This window comes from Macrobrachium rosenbergii, chromosome 44, assembly GCF_040412425.1.
Source record: "Macrobrachium rosenbergii isolate ZJJX-2024 chromosome 44, ASM4041242v1, whole genome shotgun sequence".
Classification (NCBI taxonomy): domain Eukaryota; kingdom Metazoa; phylum Arthropoda; class Malacostraca; order Decapoda; family Palaemonidae; genus Macrobrachium; species Macrobrachium rosenbergii.
In genome coordinates this window covers 12,425,948-12,447,872 of record NC_089784.1, presented here as the reverse complement: position 1 = coordinate 12,447,872, position 21,925 = coordinate 12,425,948, and the positions used below count along the sequence as shown (strand labels likewise).

The following is a 21,925-nucleotide window of genomic DNA, read 5'->3' as shown; positions in this document are numbered from 1 at the left end:
TGGTACGCATTTATCCAAGTGACCGCGTATACTGCAGATGCATGATGTATCATCCACTGAATATACTACAGTTTGTGTTACAAATAAGTTCGAACAAGAATTCAGTTTAATCAAAATCCTATTTTATTTCCTTCATACTATATTACATAATAAAATTGTTAAGTACAAATTACCATCTACTTGAGCGCCTCTGTGAACAACAAAGTATATGTAGGCTATACGAAACTACAACATGTAAAAGATGCAAAATCATCCTTCTTAATGAAATTAGATTAGTGCTCAGTGACATAACGTGGGAATACATTAAGCAAACATAACTACTCCACGTCTGTTAAAATTACGACACCAGATACTGTACAAAGAAAACAATGTGACGTATGTATAACACGAAATTTCACAGGTTGCTCTGTTCCGTATCTGTGCGATTTAACTTGTATAAAAATTATTGTTTCCCTTTCAACCAAGTTTCCTCTTTGAAATTCGGCAGCTCAGGTCTTTGTTGTATCTTTTCAGGTCTCCACACATCTTCAGCCTCCCTTCTCATAGTTGCCTACCACGTAGGTCTGGATCTTCTAACTCTTTTGGGTCGCCACAGGAGCCCAGGTGACGCTACCACGTACTATTTATTCTTCCTTGGGTCGTGCGGAGGACATGTCCAAGCCTTCTCCATCCCCCTGTCATCATTACCTCACCCACATATGGAACTTCCTGAATATGCCGTACAGCATCATTGTTAACTCTAACCTGCTATGTGACTCTTGATACTCTTCTGAAAGATATATTCTCATATCGACAAAATCTTTTAGATAGTTTCACTGCTGTTACATAATTTATGTCCGTACAGCAACACATATTGTACTAGACATATGCTTCATCTTACATATGCAACTTCAGTTCATCTGATTTCCAAATACCACTGAACCTATCCGTTATTTGTCTTGCCTTTGTTAGCCCTTTCCCAAATTCCAAATAAAGAATACCAGCGCTGGATATCATTGTTCGTGTATAATTGGAAGATTCAACATAATCAATCTTTTCTCCATCTAACCCTGTTTCATCCCTTTGTCAGTACACTACTGACCTCAATATCTCTGCTTTCTTAGATTTATCTTAAGTACAATCTCTATGGATTTACATTAAGCAAGGTCTGTAAGTCTTGTGGTGCTTTGCTGATTAAAACGGCAACTGTCAAGTTTCTATCGTTACTCCAGTTTAAACCTCTTCCATCTCCGAGCACTTTTTTCATTAAAAAAATCTGAGGGCAAACCGCATAGGTAAAATTACATTCCCTTGCATCACTCCAATGTATAATGCAAATTGACTGAACAAGACCCCTTCCACACTAACTTTACATCTACGTCTTTCAATAAGCTTTACATACAAAACCTCCCGTAATATTAGTTTGTGGAAGCTGTCCAATTTATACTGGCAATCAACAAATGCCATCAGAGGGGGATCCGTAAATTCATTTAACTACGGCACAATATGTCTTAACACAATTTTCTCTAGCATATTGAGAATAAGCATAATAGATATTTTCCTTACAGCCAATGTAGCTATGACTTCCAATTCCCAGTCATCAGGCTTTGTTTCTTCATTTCATTATTCTGCAAAATAAGTCTATTTAAGATATGAGATGTCACTTCAGTTTCAGTTATAATTATCTCAGCCGTGATTCCATTAAAACCTGGCGTTTTATATCTGTTAATTTTGTTCTATTGTTGATTCAACTTCAAAGCTGAGAATTCATCCATTTGCACATTTAGGTCTTCGTCAGCTTCTGGTATATCAATCAAATGATCCCCTCGTATCTCTTATTCAAGAATCCTTCAAAGTCTTCCCCCAGGCGTTGTCTTTCTTCTTCTCCTGATGTTGTTATTGACCCAGCCCTCTTTTTGGCAGGTATTTTCCTCTTTTGCTGTTACCCATAACATTTCATCAATAATTCTGCAGCTTACCCTCACACCAATGCCTCTAACCTAACTAAAAGGTTTTTGACATCAGCCTACTTGTCCAAATATAATCTCTTTTCTTGATCTTGAGTACTTGGCAGATTTTAGTTTGAGTTCCTCTTCTCCTCCCTGAATTGTTTTCACTCGCACCTTTTGCTTTTGCCTAATCTTTATAGAATCCCAGGTCTCATCCAGTACCCAAGGATTTCAGAAGCTACCTCTCTATAAACTCTCAGTATGAACTTACGTAATTACAAGCTCTCAACATGAACCTATGTAACCATGAATCCATACAATGCTCCCTTCTCAAGATACTACCCTTTGTAAGTGGCGCTGAAGCCGTTCAAATTGATAATTTCATAAACGTTGCTCCCAATTTTTTGGTCACATTAGGCGTAAATGCACAGAGGAGCATTTATATGTCTACAATACATATATATATATATATATATATATTTATATATATATATATATATATATATATATATATATATATATATATATATATATGGTGTAGTATGTAAGCGTGTAGTGCAGACGTATAAATGCTCCTCTGTGCATTTATGACTAATGTAACAAAAATTGGGAGCAACGTTTATGAAATTATAAAGTGTATAATAAGTCTGTTGCCCGCAAATGGAAAGGACCCGTGTCAATAAATAACAGACGAGTAATTCAAGATGTGTACATACAAATATACCTTATCAAGGTATTTCTCGCTGTATCCTTGTATCTCAGGTACCAAATGAACGGCCTCCGTTTACCTCTTCAAATTATTCCTTTTCTGCTTTCTTTATATTAAATAAAAATTAAAGACTTACTCAAACCGAAATGCTTATTAGCGTTTCAATTACTCGACGAAGTTAAACGGTTTTAGGCATTTTCATTCAACCTTTAAAACTGGTGATAGCAAAGAATTATATGTTGTCTGCGTTTCATACATAAAATACAGAAGAACGAAATTTAAGGGTCACAGAGTTCAGCAATTAACTAAAATTACCCTGCAATTAGGGGGTCTGTTAATCCAAATATCGACAGTTAGACACAATCCATCTCCGAAGGTTAAATCAAGGAGTTGCACTTCAGACCGTAAGTTCATAGCACAAACAAAGAATGACCCTAACAGACGAAAGTAACATATCAGATAACAACAGTCGAATCCCAAAGCAATACTACGAGTATGACAACGGCAGAAATGTTTTAAAAAGCCAAAAAGCAAAGGTATACAAACTGACCTTAACATTTAACTATACCTAACAATGCCAGACAAAAATAACAAAATCACAACACGCACATCAGACCAACAATTAATTATTCATTAATCACGACTCTCCGCAAAGCTAACTCCACGCCGAATATACAGAACTGTATCAGACCAAAATAAAACCTGATGGCACTTGGAAACAACCTTGGGTGTGACCATCCCAAGTTCAACAAAGACGAAACGAAGTCTAATGAAATTATCCAAGGTCACGGGATAAACAGCATCAGCGTGAATGAAGCTGATGACACTGGTATCCGGTAGCGACAGACAGACAGACAGACGGCGACAGAGTCAGCTCCTCTGACTTGGCAACAAGACCACAGACTCTGCAAAAATTCAGCTCACTCCGGATCCTTATCAAATAATGCTGATAAGAGATGACAGAAAGAGCTCTCCCTACCAGGTTCCTCTCTGCGCGGATATTACCCAGATATAATAATAAGCTGCTGACAAATGCTACTCAAGATAAGAGCGGTAAGTGGCGTCTCAGCAAAGATGCGACCAGCAAGCGATAACATACCTGTTCCTCTGGGCATGTGTTCATATTACTTGTTTTTCAACCTAGTCTTGGGGAATACTAGAAACGGTGAATCACGATAATAATAATAATAATAATAATAATAATAATAAAACAGTCCCCTAAATTAAAAATCAAAACAGTTTCTAAATTACAAAATCAAGGCATGTAATAACAAAGGTTATCTTCTCTCGTCGTCTAAAATCACAGAGCAGGTTTCTCTTCGCGTGTTAAAGAAAACGGGAAGAGGGGGTGTTGCGTTAGAGTACCATTATATCACAAACGCAAAGAAGGTACAGCCCCGTACACTGACCTCCGTAATTACGGGTTTACACAGTGTAACGTATGCGACGTCTGGCGGAACTATCCAAGTCTATGTGTGAGTATTGGTGCATGCAAGAAATTCTCTCTCTCTCTCTCTCTCTCTCTCTCTCTCTCTCTCTCTCTCTCTCTCTCTCTCTCTCTCAAAATGAATAAGAACTGCAGACAACCGAACCTGGAATCAGCAGAACATGAGTAAAATTTAAAGAGAGAGAGAGAGAGAGAGACAGAGAGAGAGAGAGAGAAACAAGACTTTCATTTTCCTCCAAATTGCAATATAATGAGAGAAAATACAAACTAGCACCAATCTTAACGCTGAGAAACAGTTATATCCAATGTACAGAGTCAAGAGAAAGGAAACTGCTTATACTTTAACGTGAACCAAAACTTTAATAAAATAGGCATAAACAAATAAACAAACAACAGATAAGATAGACAGATATGGACGACGACACGCTTTCCCATCCGTCCAATCTGCAGTGTAATGAGGGGCATGCCAACAATAATGGATTTGGGAAGAAAATAAAATGCGGTAGTCATCTAAAGGAAGTAATTACTACCAGCGATGACCACACAATGAAGGTGAAAGCCAATAACTGAACCCGACCAGGGAAAATCTATAGGCTCGGAAGGGCCTCACAAAAGATGAGGAAAGGCAGGTAAAGATGAAGGGAAAGGGAGGATGAAATTAGGTATTTTGTTAATTTCAGTAAATGGGGAGAAATTCTAAGCCCTATAACCTAATGAATACGTAACTACCGGGGTCTAAGCGATGGCAGGCAAGACAGCCGATCGAGACTAAAGTCTACCCCAAAGACAAATCAAAGTCCTTCAAAAGAAGGCATCGTGCTTACCCCGTACAAATAGGAAAACAAGCATGTTAAAGAAGAAGAAAACGTAATAACGTATCTGTTAATATGTACTTGAAGATTTTCAGGTATAAAGCTTAATACCTAACACTAAAATGACGTAATTTTCTTTAGAACAGCAACTTGCACCTAAATCAATAACCTCTACTGCACTTGCAACAAACGCAGAAAACATTATTATTATTATTATTATTATTATTATTATTATTATTATTATTATTATTATATCTGATTTACAAATAACACACCAAAAATGGAATGTAATTTTCAAAACTTCATATAATCAAGTTTTCAGGATTTCACTCTCTTTTAATACTCTCCAAGAGTAACTTGGATACATCACCTCAAAGAAGGGATGACCTTAAATATGCAGAGAAAGGCTCCAAGACGCCTTCCACGGTTACATCAAGATTGTGGTGAGAACTCCACCATCAAGGGACCAGATACCAAAGATCCATAAAGTTCTGGATCAAACCGGGATCCAGGGTTTTTGCTGTGCTACCCTTTTCCGAAAAACAGCCGGAGGTACTATACCAGTCAAACAGAATAAGGTTTCACAGATTCAAAAGAACAAACAAATGTGAAACAGCCTTCGAGTTGTACCTCACAAAGTATTATCGGTAACTTAATTTTGATGCATGAAAACCGGATGTAACATATATAGCCTACCTTTCACTAGGAGAGTAACCTACTTTAAGAGATTTATCTTCGAAAAGGAAACAAATTCATTTACCTTTTACCACAAAAGTAAAAATTTAACATAATTATCACGAGCGCAAGAATGGCAAGTTAAAAAAAAATTACTTTAATTTTTACACGCATACCAAGCAAAGGCTTAAAGGAGGAATGCACCGCATGAACATTTAAAACACTGCTTAAGGGCGTTCTGGGGTGTCATTTTTATTATAAGAGATATGATTTACCTTTTGACATTTATCGGTGGTATGACTGCTGCAGGTTGAAGGTGCCACGATTACTGGTGCTCTCAACAGTATATTCCTTCTTGTTGATTATGTTGCTACAGCTAGGCAATAGGCGTGAATAAATTCAGCAATGCCTTCAATAAATTGTGTTTGGCTATACACCAAACCTGGGGCGGACATTTTAGGTCTCAGTGAAACTGCCAGACTGTAAAGTACCGGGTTCCCAACCCCGGATGGAAAAGCTGAATTTAGGCCTATATGGTTCCGGTGGCACTGCTCACCCTGCATTGCTCCCATATTTGGTTAGTCACGGCACAGGTGGTGATGAAGCCCTTTGTTGGCCGAGTTGGTTGAGCTTCAGACCGTCATTCGATGGGCCGGAGTTCGATTCCGCCGCCGGCTGATGAAGAGTTAGAGGAATTTATTTCTGGTGATAGAAATTCATTTCCTATAATGTGGTTCGGATTCCACAATAAGCTCAGGTCCCGTTGCTGTAACCATTGGTTCTTAGCCCGTAAAATAAGTGTAATCCTTCGGGCCAGCCCTAGGAGAGCTGTTAATCAGCTCAGTGGTCTGGTAAAACTAAGCTATACTTACTTACTTACAGGTGGTGATGGCCTCCCTTCTAAGATTAAAATAATAATAGTCTTAAGGACGTCGATCGCTTCCGCACGGACACGGCATCTCCAGACAATGAACTGGACTGCTTTTGTACCCAGGCTAAGGATCAGAGGTGAGAAGATAGCCACTTATGGGAATTTGATTTGGGAAATAAACAAAGGAATATACATGGGGACTTGACAACTCAGAGTATGTAATGTATCTTGAGGACACGCATTTGTCAAAATCGAAAAATTATGAAAAAAGACATAAAATTGGAAATATGAGTAATATGAACAAAAGTGGGGACAGGAATTAACCAAAGGAGGTAAGACAAGGAAGTTACTGCTCAAAGATAGCCATACTCAAACAGGATCACCACAGCTCAACCCAAAATTACACGAGAGGATACATTAAATACAAGGAAAAATCCATTGGACAAATTTTTTCCAACATCAAGTAATATTCAATTTCCCTAGACTTCTTACTGAGCTGGTTTTAAAATCTATCATTATTATCATTTATTATTTTTTTAAATCTATCTTTACCATTAGTTATAAAATCATTCTTTGTTATATCTTGTCCCACAAAGGCTAATAGGATTCTATTCGTAGAAAGTTGACTTTGCAGGTTAACAACCTTTTAGGCTTTTCCACAGAACCATTTCTCAATTTGTATGATTATACTGTAATGGTAACCTGATAAACTGAGTACAGTAAATACAAGGGCAAACATACTCTTATAAAATACAGCCAACAAATATCTTTTCTTCTCAGCAGAGCACCATCAATAATCTTCAAATTCACACACACACGCCCTTTCTTCCTAACTCAGAATTATCTCTAACGACTGACGATCACGACCGCATGAAACAGCGTCGGTCACGATCATTTGGTAAGAGAGGCGTCTGAAGGCAGTCTTCCCTTGTACTGAAGGAACTTTCTATATCTTCATAATCAACTGCCTGGACGGATCTCAAAGACCCGGATTAGATAATGAATGCAGAGGACACTGCATCCTATTCGATTTTCCAGTATCGACAGCATTGTCACCAAGGGTTTTTTTTATATTCTTTTTCTCCCTTCTGCGTATTTTAGAATTCTCTCACTCAACTTTCATTATACACACCCACACTCTATGTACACACACACACACACACACACACACACACACACACACACACACACACACACATATATATATATATATATATATATATATATATATATATATATATATATATATATATATATATATATATATAATTTTCACTATATGCACAAATGCATGGTCTCATCCCATTTCCCTCGGAGCAACGCGCGAGAGCGCGATCCGGTTACGTAAGTAAACAATCGTCGAAAGGGGGAGATCTGGGGGTGGTTGGGGGTAGAGCAGTGCGTACAAAGACGCAAAGCTTGGGTTGCACGGCCGGAGGATCCCAGACACCCGGATGAAAAATAGGGAGAACGGGGCTGTGCCGTCTATTCTGGGGCAGAAAGAGAGAAAAAAGGAAAAGAAGAGAGCTCATTCAATATTCAGAAGAGCTTTGCGGAAATGACCGATTTCCGCTGCTTCACTCCCATTAGCACCAAAATCCGTCATGGTTGCATCATTAGATGCGAAAACGAAAACACGTGGAAGTAAAATCCTCAAATTATACCCCTTGGCAACGCCGATCCGTCGTCTGGGGCACAAATGCCACGTTGCAGTTCTTTTCTGCGTAGCGGGACTTCAGTAAACCCAAAATATTCAATAACCACTGATTTGCAAGTGCAATAGTCATCGACGTCTTGTACCAAATCTAAAATATAACGAAAAAACCACATACATTTCAAATAAAATAACTCATCAATTCACTAATGGCACCACAACAGTATAATGTGTGGGGGGAAGGCGGGTGGTCCAATGTGGGGACGATATGGTATGGTAAGGGATGGGATGGGATGAGGTGGGGGGTAGGGGGGAGAGGAGGAAGGACAGAGTAAAGAGGGAAGAGGATGGCTGAGGGAAGTTATTTTCGGTACTGTACTTCTCGTCCCCACCACGTTCGTCCTGAGCCCTGAAAATCTTCTCTCACCATTAAGGGCGTATCGATTATGAGGCATGAAATATCGATTATTAAGCATGAAAAAAAGTTTCACTCCTATAGTCAACAGCTTGACCTGAAATACAGAGAAGCATGAATTTCACAACAGAAGTACAGCCATCTATCAAAAACCCCGATATGACAAACTATGCTCGTCTAGCTTCTCCCCCATGTATCCCTTTAAAGCCCTAAAGGGATTAATGGTCCCCTCCAAAGGTAAAAGCATCATTTAAACACCCTCACACGCCGGCTGGAAACGCCACCAATACGCCCCCGGGTGTTACAGCCAAATTTAATACTGGTCTGTCTCATTCATTCAACAGCCCAGCGACCCAGGCGTTTCGAAGAGGCGGCAGCAACAGGGTCTGAGTTGTCTCTGTCTCGCGCGCAGTTCGGACAAAGGCTTATGGCCCAGGGCAAGACCCTGAACTATGACCTGCGATGAGAAGAATCAGACTTCGGCACTGAATTACTGTACAACAGGAGGCTGTAGTTTTGTATGCTACTGAATGGATTTGTCACAGAAGAAAGGCCATATATGATTAGGAGTCTGAGGGAATGGCATGACATTTCCACCTAGCATATCCCTTTTCGCCTCTTTTACTTAAATAATTCTCGTGGTCCAAGTTCTCAAATTTATCATTACTATTTGAAAACACCTAGTTCTCTTAAAACTACTCATTAGGACGTAATTTTCAAAATAAATATTTAAAAAAAATACGTTCCAAGAAGAAAACTTATACAAATTACACACATATGTGTGTATGTGTGTTAATGATTACTATTACTTAAAACTTAACAGCTACTGAGAAAGCTTTCATGCACACATCGAACCGATTAAGCAAACCTGTCATTTCATATACTGACAAATTTTTCATTACTGCACATAGGTTTACATATCAAAAACTGAAAACATTATTGCCAGCCAAAATGATGTAGAAAGATGACAAAAAAACAAATAATTTTTCACGATGCTTACTATCTTTCCCAACAGGTAACTTTATTTTGTTCATCACGTATGCGTTCCGATTTTAAATACGAAAAAAGGAGACATCACCTTAATACAATATATATATATATATATATATATATATATATATATATATATATATATATATATATATATATATATATATATATATTGTGTTGTTTCCACAAAAATAATGTGCTCGCGTGATTATTTTTGGTTACTCTTAAACCTACAGTCCTCTGGTTCTGAAGCACTGTTTGAAGAAACGACAGAACAACTAGAAAAACGTCCAAACACACCAGACGCTATTAACATTGCCTTATCAAATGATGGAAGGACAAATACACAGTTATTAAATATAAAAATATGAGTATTCCGTGTTATTAGTGTGAAATCCAGTTATGAACACTAGTCGATTAACTTATAATCCAATAAGCCTGACCTTTACAACATCTTATCAATTTCGACAAGCTGATACAATGAATACCTTACAACGTTACAAACTCTAACGCCGTTCAGTTAGGAACTACAGTACTCACTGCATGCGTGAATACGCTATTCTACCGAGCACATTTATCTACTATAGGTTAGTTTATAGTTATGTAACACAGTAGCTTAAAGCCAAGCACATATTCTAAATAGCTTACTAAGGTATCGCGTTATTACCAATTCCATCTGTACTGACTGATGCTGCTCCACAGAACCGCCCAAAAAAAAAAAAAAAAAAGCATGGCCTGTTGACTAAAACCTATCATCGAGGTGGCCTTCAAAATTAATATGAACACCTGAAACACTTAATGGCCTACTTACGACCCATTCAACCTCCTATCACAAAGCCTGTGCACAAGTAGTCTTTCTTCCCCATAGCAAAGTTTGCCTTGACTTGTCTCATCTTGATACCTGTACGTACTTCCCTTATGCAAGGACTCCCCTTGAAGCAGAGGCCATAAGATCTCTGTTCCTATATACGTCACTATTAATTTACCAAACAATTAAACGACATCATTCTTTAAGTTTTGTTACTAATGACAATGTCACACAGAGACAGGAAATGACAACCTGCCTTCAGGGAATCCACAGTGTGGATTTAGCCAAAATAACCAACAAACAATGCTTGGATGAGAGAGAGAGAGAGAGAGAGAGAGAGAGAGAGAGAGAGAGAGAGAGAGAGAGAGAGAGAGAGAGAGAGAGAGATTATTTCCAACAGTTAACGCTCTCTAGGCCATTCCAAACTGGAAACCTTTCATATTCAATCCAATATAAGGTTTGAGAACTTGTAAGATTTTATTATACCAGAACAAATGGCCTTTCCTGTAACATTACCGCAAAATACAAAGGCATTGCCATTCAAGAGATCTCTCATGACAAAGAGGAAATGCATAGTCTTTGAACCCCAGGACTTATTTCATTCTTTAATTCAAGCAGCAAATACCAAAAGGACACTCGAGATATAACTGATTACTAACGCCAGGACATCACCAAAGGTTACATGCTCAAAGGTGTAATCATCTCCGCCCTGTCAATGTCGTATAGTACAACAGAGAACTATTCAGTGCCATTAGCTCAGAGAGTAAACGGAAGGTCAAACCACACCTGAAAAAAAATGTACTTGTTACTTGGGGCAAAGTTCAGATTAAAAGAATACCGTTCCTCGATTGAGCACATTCCCATATTCGTTTTGACTGGGTATTAACGCTGTTCATGAGTTGATTCAAACGTTTGTTGTAAAAGTCGAAATGTAGTTAGCAATGCAATCATGCTTACGAGACCTTTAAGCAACACATAATTCAGATACATGCGCAGTTACTTCAGTATATTTAGGCAAAGCGTTTTATTACATAAATCAATTGAAAAGTTACAAGTTTGATCGCAAGATAATCCCAAATAAAGATAAAATAGAACATCCATTATTTATTCAATTTTATTACTTTAGGGGAAAGGTGGGGCCAGTCGTGTTTCAAAAAGTCTCTAGATATGAGGTTGCTAGTCCCATACACTTTTCTTGTCGTTACTTGATACTAGAACCGATTCACAGCTAGGTCGAAGGGTATGAGGCCGGCCAGGATCGAACCAGGGACCTAGCGAAAGAGAGTCCAGTGCTTTGGGTTTCATTTACAGAAAATGTGTTTGGGCGATGTAAACAGCGTACTTGAAAAATGTTTTTTTTTTAAATCAACAGTTCCTTTAACCTGCAAAAAAAGGAGATAAATACTCCCCAATCAATATTTATGAAACATTATTCATAAACTCCGGAGAATGACTTGCAAATGCCACGTTTCACTTACGGCACAGTTCCAAGACCTGTCACAAGTATAGCACGAGACCTAAGAAAGCTAATATAAAATCTTTCAAGCGTTAAATGAATAATGTATCTGCCAATCATGTTACCTTAAATTAACGGATCCATGTTTGTCTCTCTCTCTCTCTCTCTCTCTCTCTCTCTCTCTCTCTCTCTCTCTCTCCTTTTCGTATGGAAAATGTGCGTATTAGCTTAAAAGAACTAAGCTTCAGTAACCAAAGGAAAAAGCTATACTGCTGAACTGAAACAATAACGGTACTCACGAAAAAAAACGGATGCATAAAAGAAGAAACCAAACAAATGACGAAACAAAATCCCAAAATTAAAAGGCAGAGCGGACTCTTTCCCTAACATTTAACCTACAACCAGCCTAAAGGCTTCTGCTCTACACAAACACCCACGAAAGGGCTGTAACCCCATCCTTTCCGCCAAGAGGATATTGACCCACCACAGAGAGGCACGTGGGAATCCAAAAGGATCGCATTGCTTTTTGAGGAAACCTTTCGTAGGCAAACCTTCCGTAGGCATATGTTCAAGTCATGTCACCCTTTGAACTTCCATAAAAGAACAGACCCACACCAACTATACTTAGGAAACTTGCCTACACATACGCACCTCGTCCCACTCACTCAGGTCGGTGTTATTGAATTTCCTTCAATGACAACTTCGGAGGAACGAAGTTTTTTGCCGATAATAATAATAAAAAAAGAAACTGGAATAAAACAAGCATTAAGATGGGAGATGTGTTAAATGTGTCCGATCTTGCTGAGTCAGTATTTGTTAGACTGACCTCTCATCAACACGGGCATTAAATTATCAAAAAGAAAAAATATCTGACAACTGGGATACGATGATTATGTTATGGTTCATTTGTCATTTTTTGAAACTGCAACATATCAACAGCAAGTATATAATGGCTAATAGCAATCTCACAATTACAGAAAAACAAACATTCAGACTCCAACATCGAAAACGATCTCATGATGTAACAACGGCACCCTTTCCCACAGTAAGTAACGCTGTTCGCTTGTGACGTATAATTCTTACGACAGGCCATTAAAGATATGCAAAGCACGAGTTAAAAGACCTATGAAGAATACCCAATCCCATACAAATATAATTACGAATACGTCTATCAAAATAAGAAAAAAGAGAAAATTACTGCAATATGCCGTAATGTCATCTCAAAGGAAACGTGTATCCACCAGTAAGCCTAATCTCCGAAATACCGACAAACTACACGGGCACCGTGAAAATAACTAGGGTTCCATTACAACTCTGAATAAAACACGGGTAAAATAATACAAAAAGCCACAAACAACTATCATATACCTCAAGTCAACTATTAAACGCAAACACATTCCTCAACAGCAGGGGACCATCGGTCGTGCTGACTGCAGTTGGTCCCAAAATAACTGAGATAAAAAATACAAAGTAAAAACTCTAATCGCCGAGGCAATAACCTCGACTTTCCGCAACAAAATGCAGCCGAACACACACGTCTAAAATCGCTCTGCAAAGCCAAAAACTCTGAGAGGCAGCAGAGGAAAACCAATCACAAGCGATAATCTTGGAAGACAAGTCCAGGCTGTGTGATTTTATATATATATATATATATATATATATATATATATATATATATATATATATATATATATATATATATATATATAAATATATATATATATATATATATATATATAAATATATATATATATATATATATATATATATGTATATATATATATATACATATAAACATAGATACATACATACATTTTATAGTATATATACACATATAAACATATATATTTTATATATATATATATATATATATATATATATATATATACTGTATATAGTACACAATTTAACAACTGCTATTAATATTCATGAATCTCAAAAAAAAATTAAGAAAAATCGTAAAAAACTTTCTATGCAGGTATGCTGTAAGCAAGCACTAAGTGGCACTGGATTCAGCAGTTAGTAGTACATCACAGAATTTAGGCGTTTAATTCAATACATCACCTACATGCAACCTCAAGCCTACTCAGCGGTTTAAAATTAGGTCCATGATTCAAAAGCTATTTACAGTTCTTAAAATTAACAAACTTACCTGAGACACATGGTAATCCTGGACATAACAACAAAATGGGTTATAAAACACACTATAAGTTTACAACAACACAAAATTAAGCTGCAAATCGCAATGTCAAACTACAATATCAATGACATGACGTAGTACCAGGAACCACCGCGGACGACACAATCGTACCTGACGTTGATGGGCCAACCTGTCTTTATACAAAATGATAAGTCAATCTATACCTACTGTATAATGTTCTTTACCAAGTTACTTTTCAAGGGACGTACAGACAAAAGTTAACCGTAAGCAATGATATTATCAACAAAAACCATAATTTAGCTAGTTACTACTTCCAACACGATTCCCAGTGTACCGGAAGTGAACGTTATACACTCTACCACGACGCAATCCACAACAAAAATACTTATTAACGATAATATCAGTTACTTTTGCTTTCGCCAACTCATTAAATTAGTGAGATATGGTCTGTAAAAGATTCTGACATTTACCTCTTGTAAAACGTAAAATAACAATAGCAAAATAAAACTCTCACATCCCAATAAACTACTTCAATAACTTCACTAACCTGAGCAAAGTCTAAGACAGCTGTTACACTAAGACAAGCTAAAAGATTTCGATAATCTTTATACACACAAACTATTGAAAGACTGAAATAATAAAAGGACATCCTCAGCAACTTTTAAAATTGAAACTGATCTTTCAATCACACAAAACCTACACAGGTGATAAATAATGACTGCACGTGAAGCCGAGTGCTAAACAACCACCTGAGCTGTAAGACTTCACAGATAAGGCTTATGTAGTGCGATACCAAGACGCTTTTCAACCCACATACAATACACGCTAATTTATCACAAGAGAGATCGCAGCGTCATCATGATCCATGGAACACCACAATCAAACCAACCACTCCCATCCAGCAAGAGAGTTCCTTGGCCTGTCTACTACAATGGACAGTGCCTACTATACAGCATGAAATATGAAATATACAGTGGTTATATATATATATATATATATATATACATATATATATATATATATATAATTGGTGTTGTTATAACTTCTAAACGTCTTTTCTCTTTCTACATGAACTACACAGCCTCAGGCAAGTAAATCAACTGCATGAAACCCACTAAAACTTCACACAGGAAATACTTCCAGTTTTACCACCACAGCCTTTAAATTTGTAGGCGTTCCAAACCACGACATTCTTAAACGTGTTCTTTATCCTCACCTAAACTACTTGTATAACATAAACAGTCAGATATTGCTAGTGTTCCATGATCAGCATTCGCAGTACTTAAACATGCGGAGTTACCCTCAGTGCGTATCCATTAAAAATTATAGAAGTTCCTGCATCTCCTTCCAAATGACTCACGACGTGGTGGTTGCGGTCACTTTTACCTTACAAAGAAATTGAAAGAAGTCGATTCAAAATGGATCTAACACATCGCTGTACACTGCCAAGGACGGATGTGAAGACTTTCAATGGGTAGTTAAAAAAAAATTTGGTCAAAAAATGACCAAATCCACATGGGACGGGGTCTCTACTCCAACGGGAACGCTAACAACAGGTCAATGTAACCTGAAAACAAATTATTTTCATACAAGGCATGAATAGTACATTTTAAACAAACTAATGACTGTCAACGCAATCTAAGGAGAAGAATGTCTTCAAATCATAAGACAACCACAGTGAGTTAACTGGTACGTATAGGGTAACCGTCAAAAAAAAAAAACACAAAAAAACACACACATTAAGGGAAACTCTTGACTCAAGTAAAGAGGACTACCAAAGTGAAGGGGCAAAGTACGACCAAATACATAACGACAACTTCGGCAATAAGAAGCACATATGTTTTGAACACGCCTTATCCCAAAGTCAGACAAGTGATGCGCAACCAAAGCTAAAGGTGCATTTGGAGTTGTACAAACCATAAATCATCGTCTTGTGGTGAACTTCATGGAGGATAATTAGGGTAATTCTAATATCCTTGGTTGGCCTTTGAGAAAATATACCTTCTGTCTTGTCTCGCATTAGTTTAACAACACCAACATCCTAGGGGTGTGAAATATCAACTGAAAATATTCTTGGTGCAAAAATGGATTTATAATTCTTTATTATGGTAACATTTGTACTTGCACAATAACATACTTGTAAACGAAAACATGCTGGGATCACAAGAATCTCCACATTTTAAGGAAGAATTACAGAACCACTGAACTCACAAAGAAAAGAGAGAGAGAGAGAGAGATGATTTAACCTGCATGCATACATAAAAATGCTTCTTTCGCTCCTTTCCCCGTCGCGAGAACTAACATGTGAAATTGACATCTAGCTTTCACAAAATTGCGTGATATCCTGAGTAAGCACGATAGGCATAATATAACAAAAAAAAGGAAAAAATTATACTATATTCAAATTACTCTGAGGCTAGAAACCCCATCTCAGACTTACATATTTTAATAAATTCATGACTTCCCAAAATTTCAATATTGTTATCTTTCGGCGAACACATCAAGTAGGCTAACCACATTTATGTTCAAAATGGCGCACAAGTGGCTTTCATATTTGAGTCTATCATAATTCCATAAAAATTCGAAAACAAAGGACCCTCTTACACAATACAGATATCAAAACAATTACACTGGAGGCTCACACAAACCTTAATTAACTAACAAGATAAAATAATCTTTAACTGCCGCACTCATCAATCATGACAGTGCTGTGGTAGAGAGTTACCCAGTGTGTACTGAAATATCATACGTAAGCCAAAGAAAGGAAAGCATAGCAACCTGTATTTTTGAATACTAATAAAAACGTAACTTAATAGAAAATCAGCATCACAAGTTCACCAATAATCTTAATGTCTTTGACATGAATCAGAGTAACCCAACGATCAACGTTTGCGGCCATAACCTTTATGGGAGTAATGTTAAACTGGTCAAATATGACTGCGACAACGGCTCCAGCTTCTACCAGATACCTCTCTGAACAAAATATAAACAAGACTCGCCATTACTCTTAGAACTTACAACCTGTCAATCAGATATAAGATTAACCTAGGCCCCAAAACAGAATCATATCTGTAATAAACACTGAATATAGATAAAACTTAAATACTGGACACAAGGCCTTTAATAATAAAATACTATAAGTACAAGAAAATGAAAGTAAAGGCTGCCATCAATTCATTTCAAACAATCAGCCTAATGTTGCCTAACCATCATACCCCATTCGAAAATTTGATTACGTAAGTAATAAAAAATGACAATGAACACCTTAATCTGCATCGGGCATTAAACACACACACACACACACACACACACACACACACACACACACACACAATGTTGCCTTCTAAAGACGGATGATTTTGGGCACCACATCCACTGATTTCTTGACTACAATAGGCTGACATTGTGGGTTAAAATAGTTGACATATAATCTACCATACCTTGTTCACCAGAGCTGGGAAAGTGGAATTCTACGAGTTCATGACCCAAATAGAAAAACAGCCCAATACGGAAAGAGAAATAAAAAAATATATGAGAAATAAAGAAAAGAAATAAAATAAGATGAGAGTCACTGAACGAAACAAGACTCATTTCATCCTGCTCAAGAAAAAATATGCATTCGCACCAGTTTAACTTCACTGATTCAAGTACATTATTAGGAATATCCTTCCAGCATATCTAGGACTAAGTGCATGGCTTATGACTAGTCTAAGATGATATGAATGCAAAGAATGATCAGAACTATGAAAATATTTTTACAGCAAGCACAACGAGCTAACTAAATAATGGCAATGAAGATACTTAAAAAAAAAAAAACTTTAAAACACTCACATTTTACATCAACAGTTTATGATGCAAGGTCAGTTGCTGACGACCAAACTGGGGAACAATATTCAAAACATGGCAGCATAAAATAAAGAAAAAATCCCCACCTACAGACGATCTTCCAAAGCTTTAAAAAGCTTTCAGAGTATGCTGACTTTTTAAGCAATTGGGAAAGATAAAGACCTATGTGTTTCTCAAAAGTTAATTTGCAATCAAGACTGATTAATCAAACATGTGAAAGTAAACAGAGCAAGTATTACAAAGAAATGTACCACAGGCTTCCACCCCAACAAACGCCACATGCTGGTGAACTGGAATAAAATAAGTGAATGAATAAAATTACCAAGCATCATATATTTGATGCAATTGTCCAACTACAATTTCTCCTAAATTATATTCAGTTGCATTTAATATAGCTGTTAAATTCCAAAACGTTCTTAAGAAATAAAAACAAACACTAATGTGCCATACGTAAACATACACAAACCTCAATGTTATTGAACCTAATTGCACTTGCACTATCATTGTTCCTGGCTAATAAGTATGGTCCTCTGGTATATAATGTTACTGTTTATATGTACACAAGGTGTTTCATCATAATGATATGTAAACTAGTAGGCTATGTTTGTACATAGGCTTTACAAACACACACACGCACCCACACACGTTTATAACCTACACAATGTATAACCTACAGTACCTACACTTACATGTCCTTGATTTGGGTATCGAATGAATACAGGTTTTTTTGATGTTCAGATGGCGAACTACTGGGGTATTAAAAACTGTAAACACGTCTTAGGCCTATTGATTCCAATCTTTCTAGGTGTCCTGGGCTAGTAATGGATTTAAACCAAGTCTAATCATGAGCAAAGAAATGTTTACAACAGAGTTAGTTAAAATGTTGATAACAGTCAACTGCAGTTCCCATCATCAAACAAAAGAACGTTTGATTCATAAACACAGGCTGGCTAAAAATGTGTAGTCCGTTATAGATTACACGAATTACATAAACTAAAATGGTCCCACCAACGTTAGCCTAGCTGTTCTGATTTACGTTAGACACAACCTGGGACATCAAAACCTATTGCCTTGCCTAAGCCTACCGGGTGGCTGACAAATGTTACAACTCTTGGCTTACCCTTTTTCGAGTAGTGCCAAAAATAAAGAAAAAACACTTATGATGAACGTGGGACTCGACATAGCTTAACACACAACAAAGTTTTCCGTATTGCGTCAACCTATATGTATATATATATATGGTTCGTCATGCATGATCATCCAATAGTAGTCATGCAGTACCAATCCTTAACAGACAATCCCTCCCTTACAGCTCCATGAAGTAAGTCTCTGTGAAAGTCAGTTTATTCAAAATGGTCGAAGCAATTACGAAAACAGTCTCAATCTAACAATACTTGGTGTTAGCACGAACATCTGTTTGAAATAATTCCGTTTTATTTCCAAAAGTGGGTGTGTTTGGGTTGATTGTGTTTAGAGTTATGGTGCGCAGACTCCACATGTCCTGACAGCACAACCACCGAATCCTGACGTCACACACCAACACCCCCATACGATTTCTGTTTGCACCTACCTGTCTATGACGCCCTTTGAAAACTACGGCGAAAGCACCATGACCTATAAGGTCTTTGGTACTGTATTCGTATTCCCCAACCACCTCCATGGCGGTGCGGGCTTTCTGTCGTGGTTGGAAATCCACTTTACAACTCCACCACCATGGCCACCGGAATGGGCCTTTACCACCACACTGGCTGGATCAATACAAGACCAACGCGACCCCTCCTTTAACTCCCACTTAACAGCTTTTATCTTTCACTGACATGGTTCTCGTTAAGTGTCAGGAGATATAACTCACTGTATTTTAGAACGTATAAGGAATGGCAAAGGATTTTTCACCTAGTTAACGAACAAGCCCGAAAAGATTCATGTAATGCTCTCCCTTGAACGTATGAAGTTCAACTGACTGTCGTCTGCTCCGATCAGCTGATTATGTCGTGTAACACCCACTCTAGTCGCTGTGGACGCGAGATAAACTAGGTCGTGCACAATAATCTTTATCAAAAGCCTTTACGAAGTAATATTTTTGCATTAAGTTCAAAATTTTATCAGTAATTTATAAAAATACATAACAAGAACAGAACCACTTACCTCACATGGACAGAATTTAGAGATCTCCTATTACCGAATGTAAACAAAGCTGCGTTGTAATACAAAGGATAAAAGCGCGATATTCAAAATAATATACAGAGTTTGCGTAACATTAAATAACTTTAGTTTCACAACATGATATGCAATAAAATCAAACCATTCTTATTTATATAAATTAAAAATTAATAAAAATGATAACATAGCGAGCAATCTACATTCCAGCAACATCGCTTTAAAACATCATTTCCAAGAAATCGCCCGAAGCAATCAAGAGAAATAGCAGTATACCCTTTAGAGAGTTCTCGTTCCAGTCGGAGAAACTATCTTAACGTTTAATTTATATGCATATAAATTTCACAATGCAGTCACAGTAATTTCCCATACCAATACGATATTATGCTATTTATCAGTAAATTCATGATATGCCAAGATTCATGTTAAATATACGGACGTAACAAATCAGATGCTTTTAATTTTGATCCAAACACGTTAATAGAGTGTTTGTACAAGTTATAGCCTAGGCTCTTTTATTTGGTTTCAAGAATATGATAAACAATTTTTCTTTTATTGTATTATACTGAAATCATGGTAACATTTTCTCTCCTAAGCACATTGTTGTGATGGCTAAATTATTCTACTAATAGCAATAGATCTTCATAATTTTTTTCACGAGTCTTGCAGCAGTGGCGAGAAATCTTTTGTTATATACTTGGCTTCTATAAATTAAGTGTATAAATCGAGAACAAGGCGTACATGTTTTCTTGATATGGATCTTCGTAGGTATTTTTTATTTTTAATGTCTAATAATGGTGAACTTTTCTCCTCGTGGTTTGTTCGGTTCTAAAAAAGACATTACTGAAATATTCTTGTTGAATTTTTGCAATAAAAGAGTCGACCTGTATGTCTTGAATAATATAATATGATGGCCATGATTTCATCAACCTCGGAGTTTACATGCCATATACTGTACCAAGCTTTCAAGAGAAATATTGGCCTTTGATGTTCAAGTTCATTAAGTTTTGCTGTTTTCCACTGATCGTTTAAACTATTTTATTAACGAAACTTTGTTTAATAAGTTTTTAATTAAAAAATACCCTAGACACTGTACTCTTTGAAATTGGTAGATAATAAGTGCAGCTATTTCTTAATAATTCCATCCATAACTCATATCAATAGGGATCTATTTACTAAAAAATTGCGTGACTGTGTCAAAACAAGCGTTATTCCAATACTATTGCTTTTGCTGTTGTTGTTCCCATCACAATTATTTTCTTTAAATATCTGTTTCTATGAGTTAATTTACAGAGCAAGATCATATTTTCTCCGCTTCTCCTTTATTAAATAGTCTTCTGTAATTTAAAGAAAAGAATCACCAACAGTGTATTGCCCTCTACTGCTATCTCCCACTAACTTCCTGTGCTTTTTGTGTGTTCAGGCTGTTTTTCTCTGATATTCGCGGTATTCTTTTAACTCTCCCTTGAACCTGAAACTTCCCATACACTGTATTTTTCCCATTCCATCATACTACATACTCAACATGCCACATTCAATAATTCTATCTTCATGATATACCACCTTACAAGCACTGGCCAATATATAACCTTTACATTAAAAAAAAACAATTCCTTAACACATTTTTATAATTGGTTCCTGTAATACTTTCTTACCAGCTTGCATAATCCAAAATATTTTTCAGCTCTTCAATCCCGTTATTGTTCATGCATTAGTTTTTATTCTATATTATCTCCCTCACTAATATACATTACTCTTTACCTCAGCTCCTCTTACAGTCGAGCAATTGCTAGCACTTTGGATTTTTTAAAACAATTTTAGCAACACAGCTACATCAAAATCAACAACACATTCACTGCAAGTGGCATATAGGCCAAATTCTTTTCACACCTGTTTTAAACCAGTGGGTCCTCAATGTATACAAACATTGTTTTCTCTCTGGCTGAAAGGGAGACCAGAGGCGGCCTCATAAATACAATAAAACTCTTGCTATCAC

General features: G+C 36.9%; 1 protein-coding gene across 3 annotated transcripts in view; it reads right to left on the bottom strand.

Moving 5' to 3' along the window:
- The window catches only part of Atg1 (serine/threonine-protein kinase unc-51-like protein Atg1), a 325,243-nt gene extending 305,509 nt beyond the window's left edge, over nt 1–19,734 (bottom strand). For 2 of the 3 annotated variants that reach the window (XM_067087763.1, XM_067087765.1), the window contains exon 1: nt 19,343–19,730. In XM_067087763.1, the coding sequence (XP_066943864.1) occupies nt 19,343–19,432 (90 nt within the window). In that variant the 5' untranslated portion in view covers nt 19,433–19,730. Of the gene's footprint in view, nt 1–19,342 lie in introns of all 3 variants that reach the window. The other variant, XM_067087764.1, reaches the window with a different exon arrangement.
- Nucleotides 19,735–21,925: the final 2,191 nt, after the last annotated feature.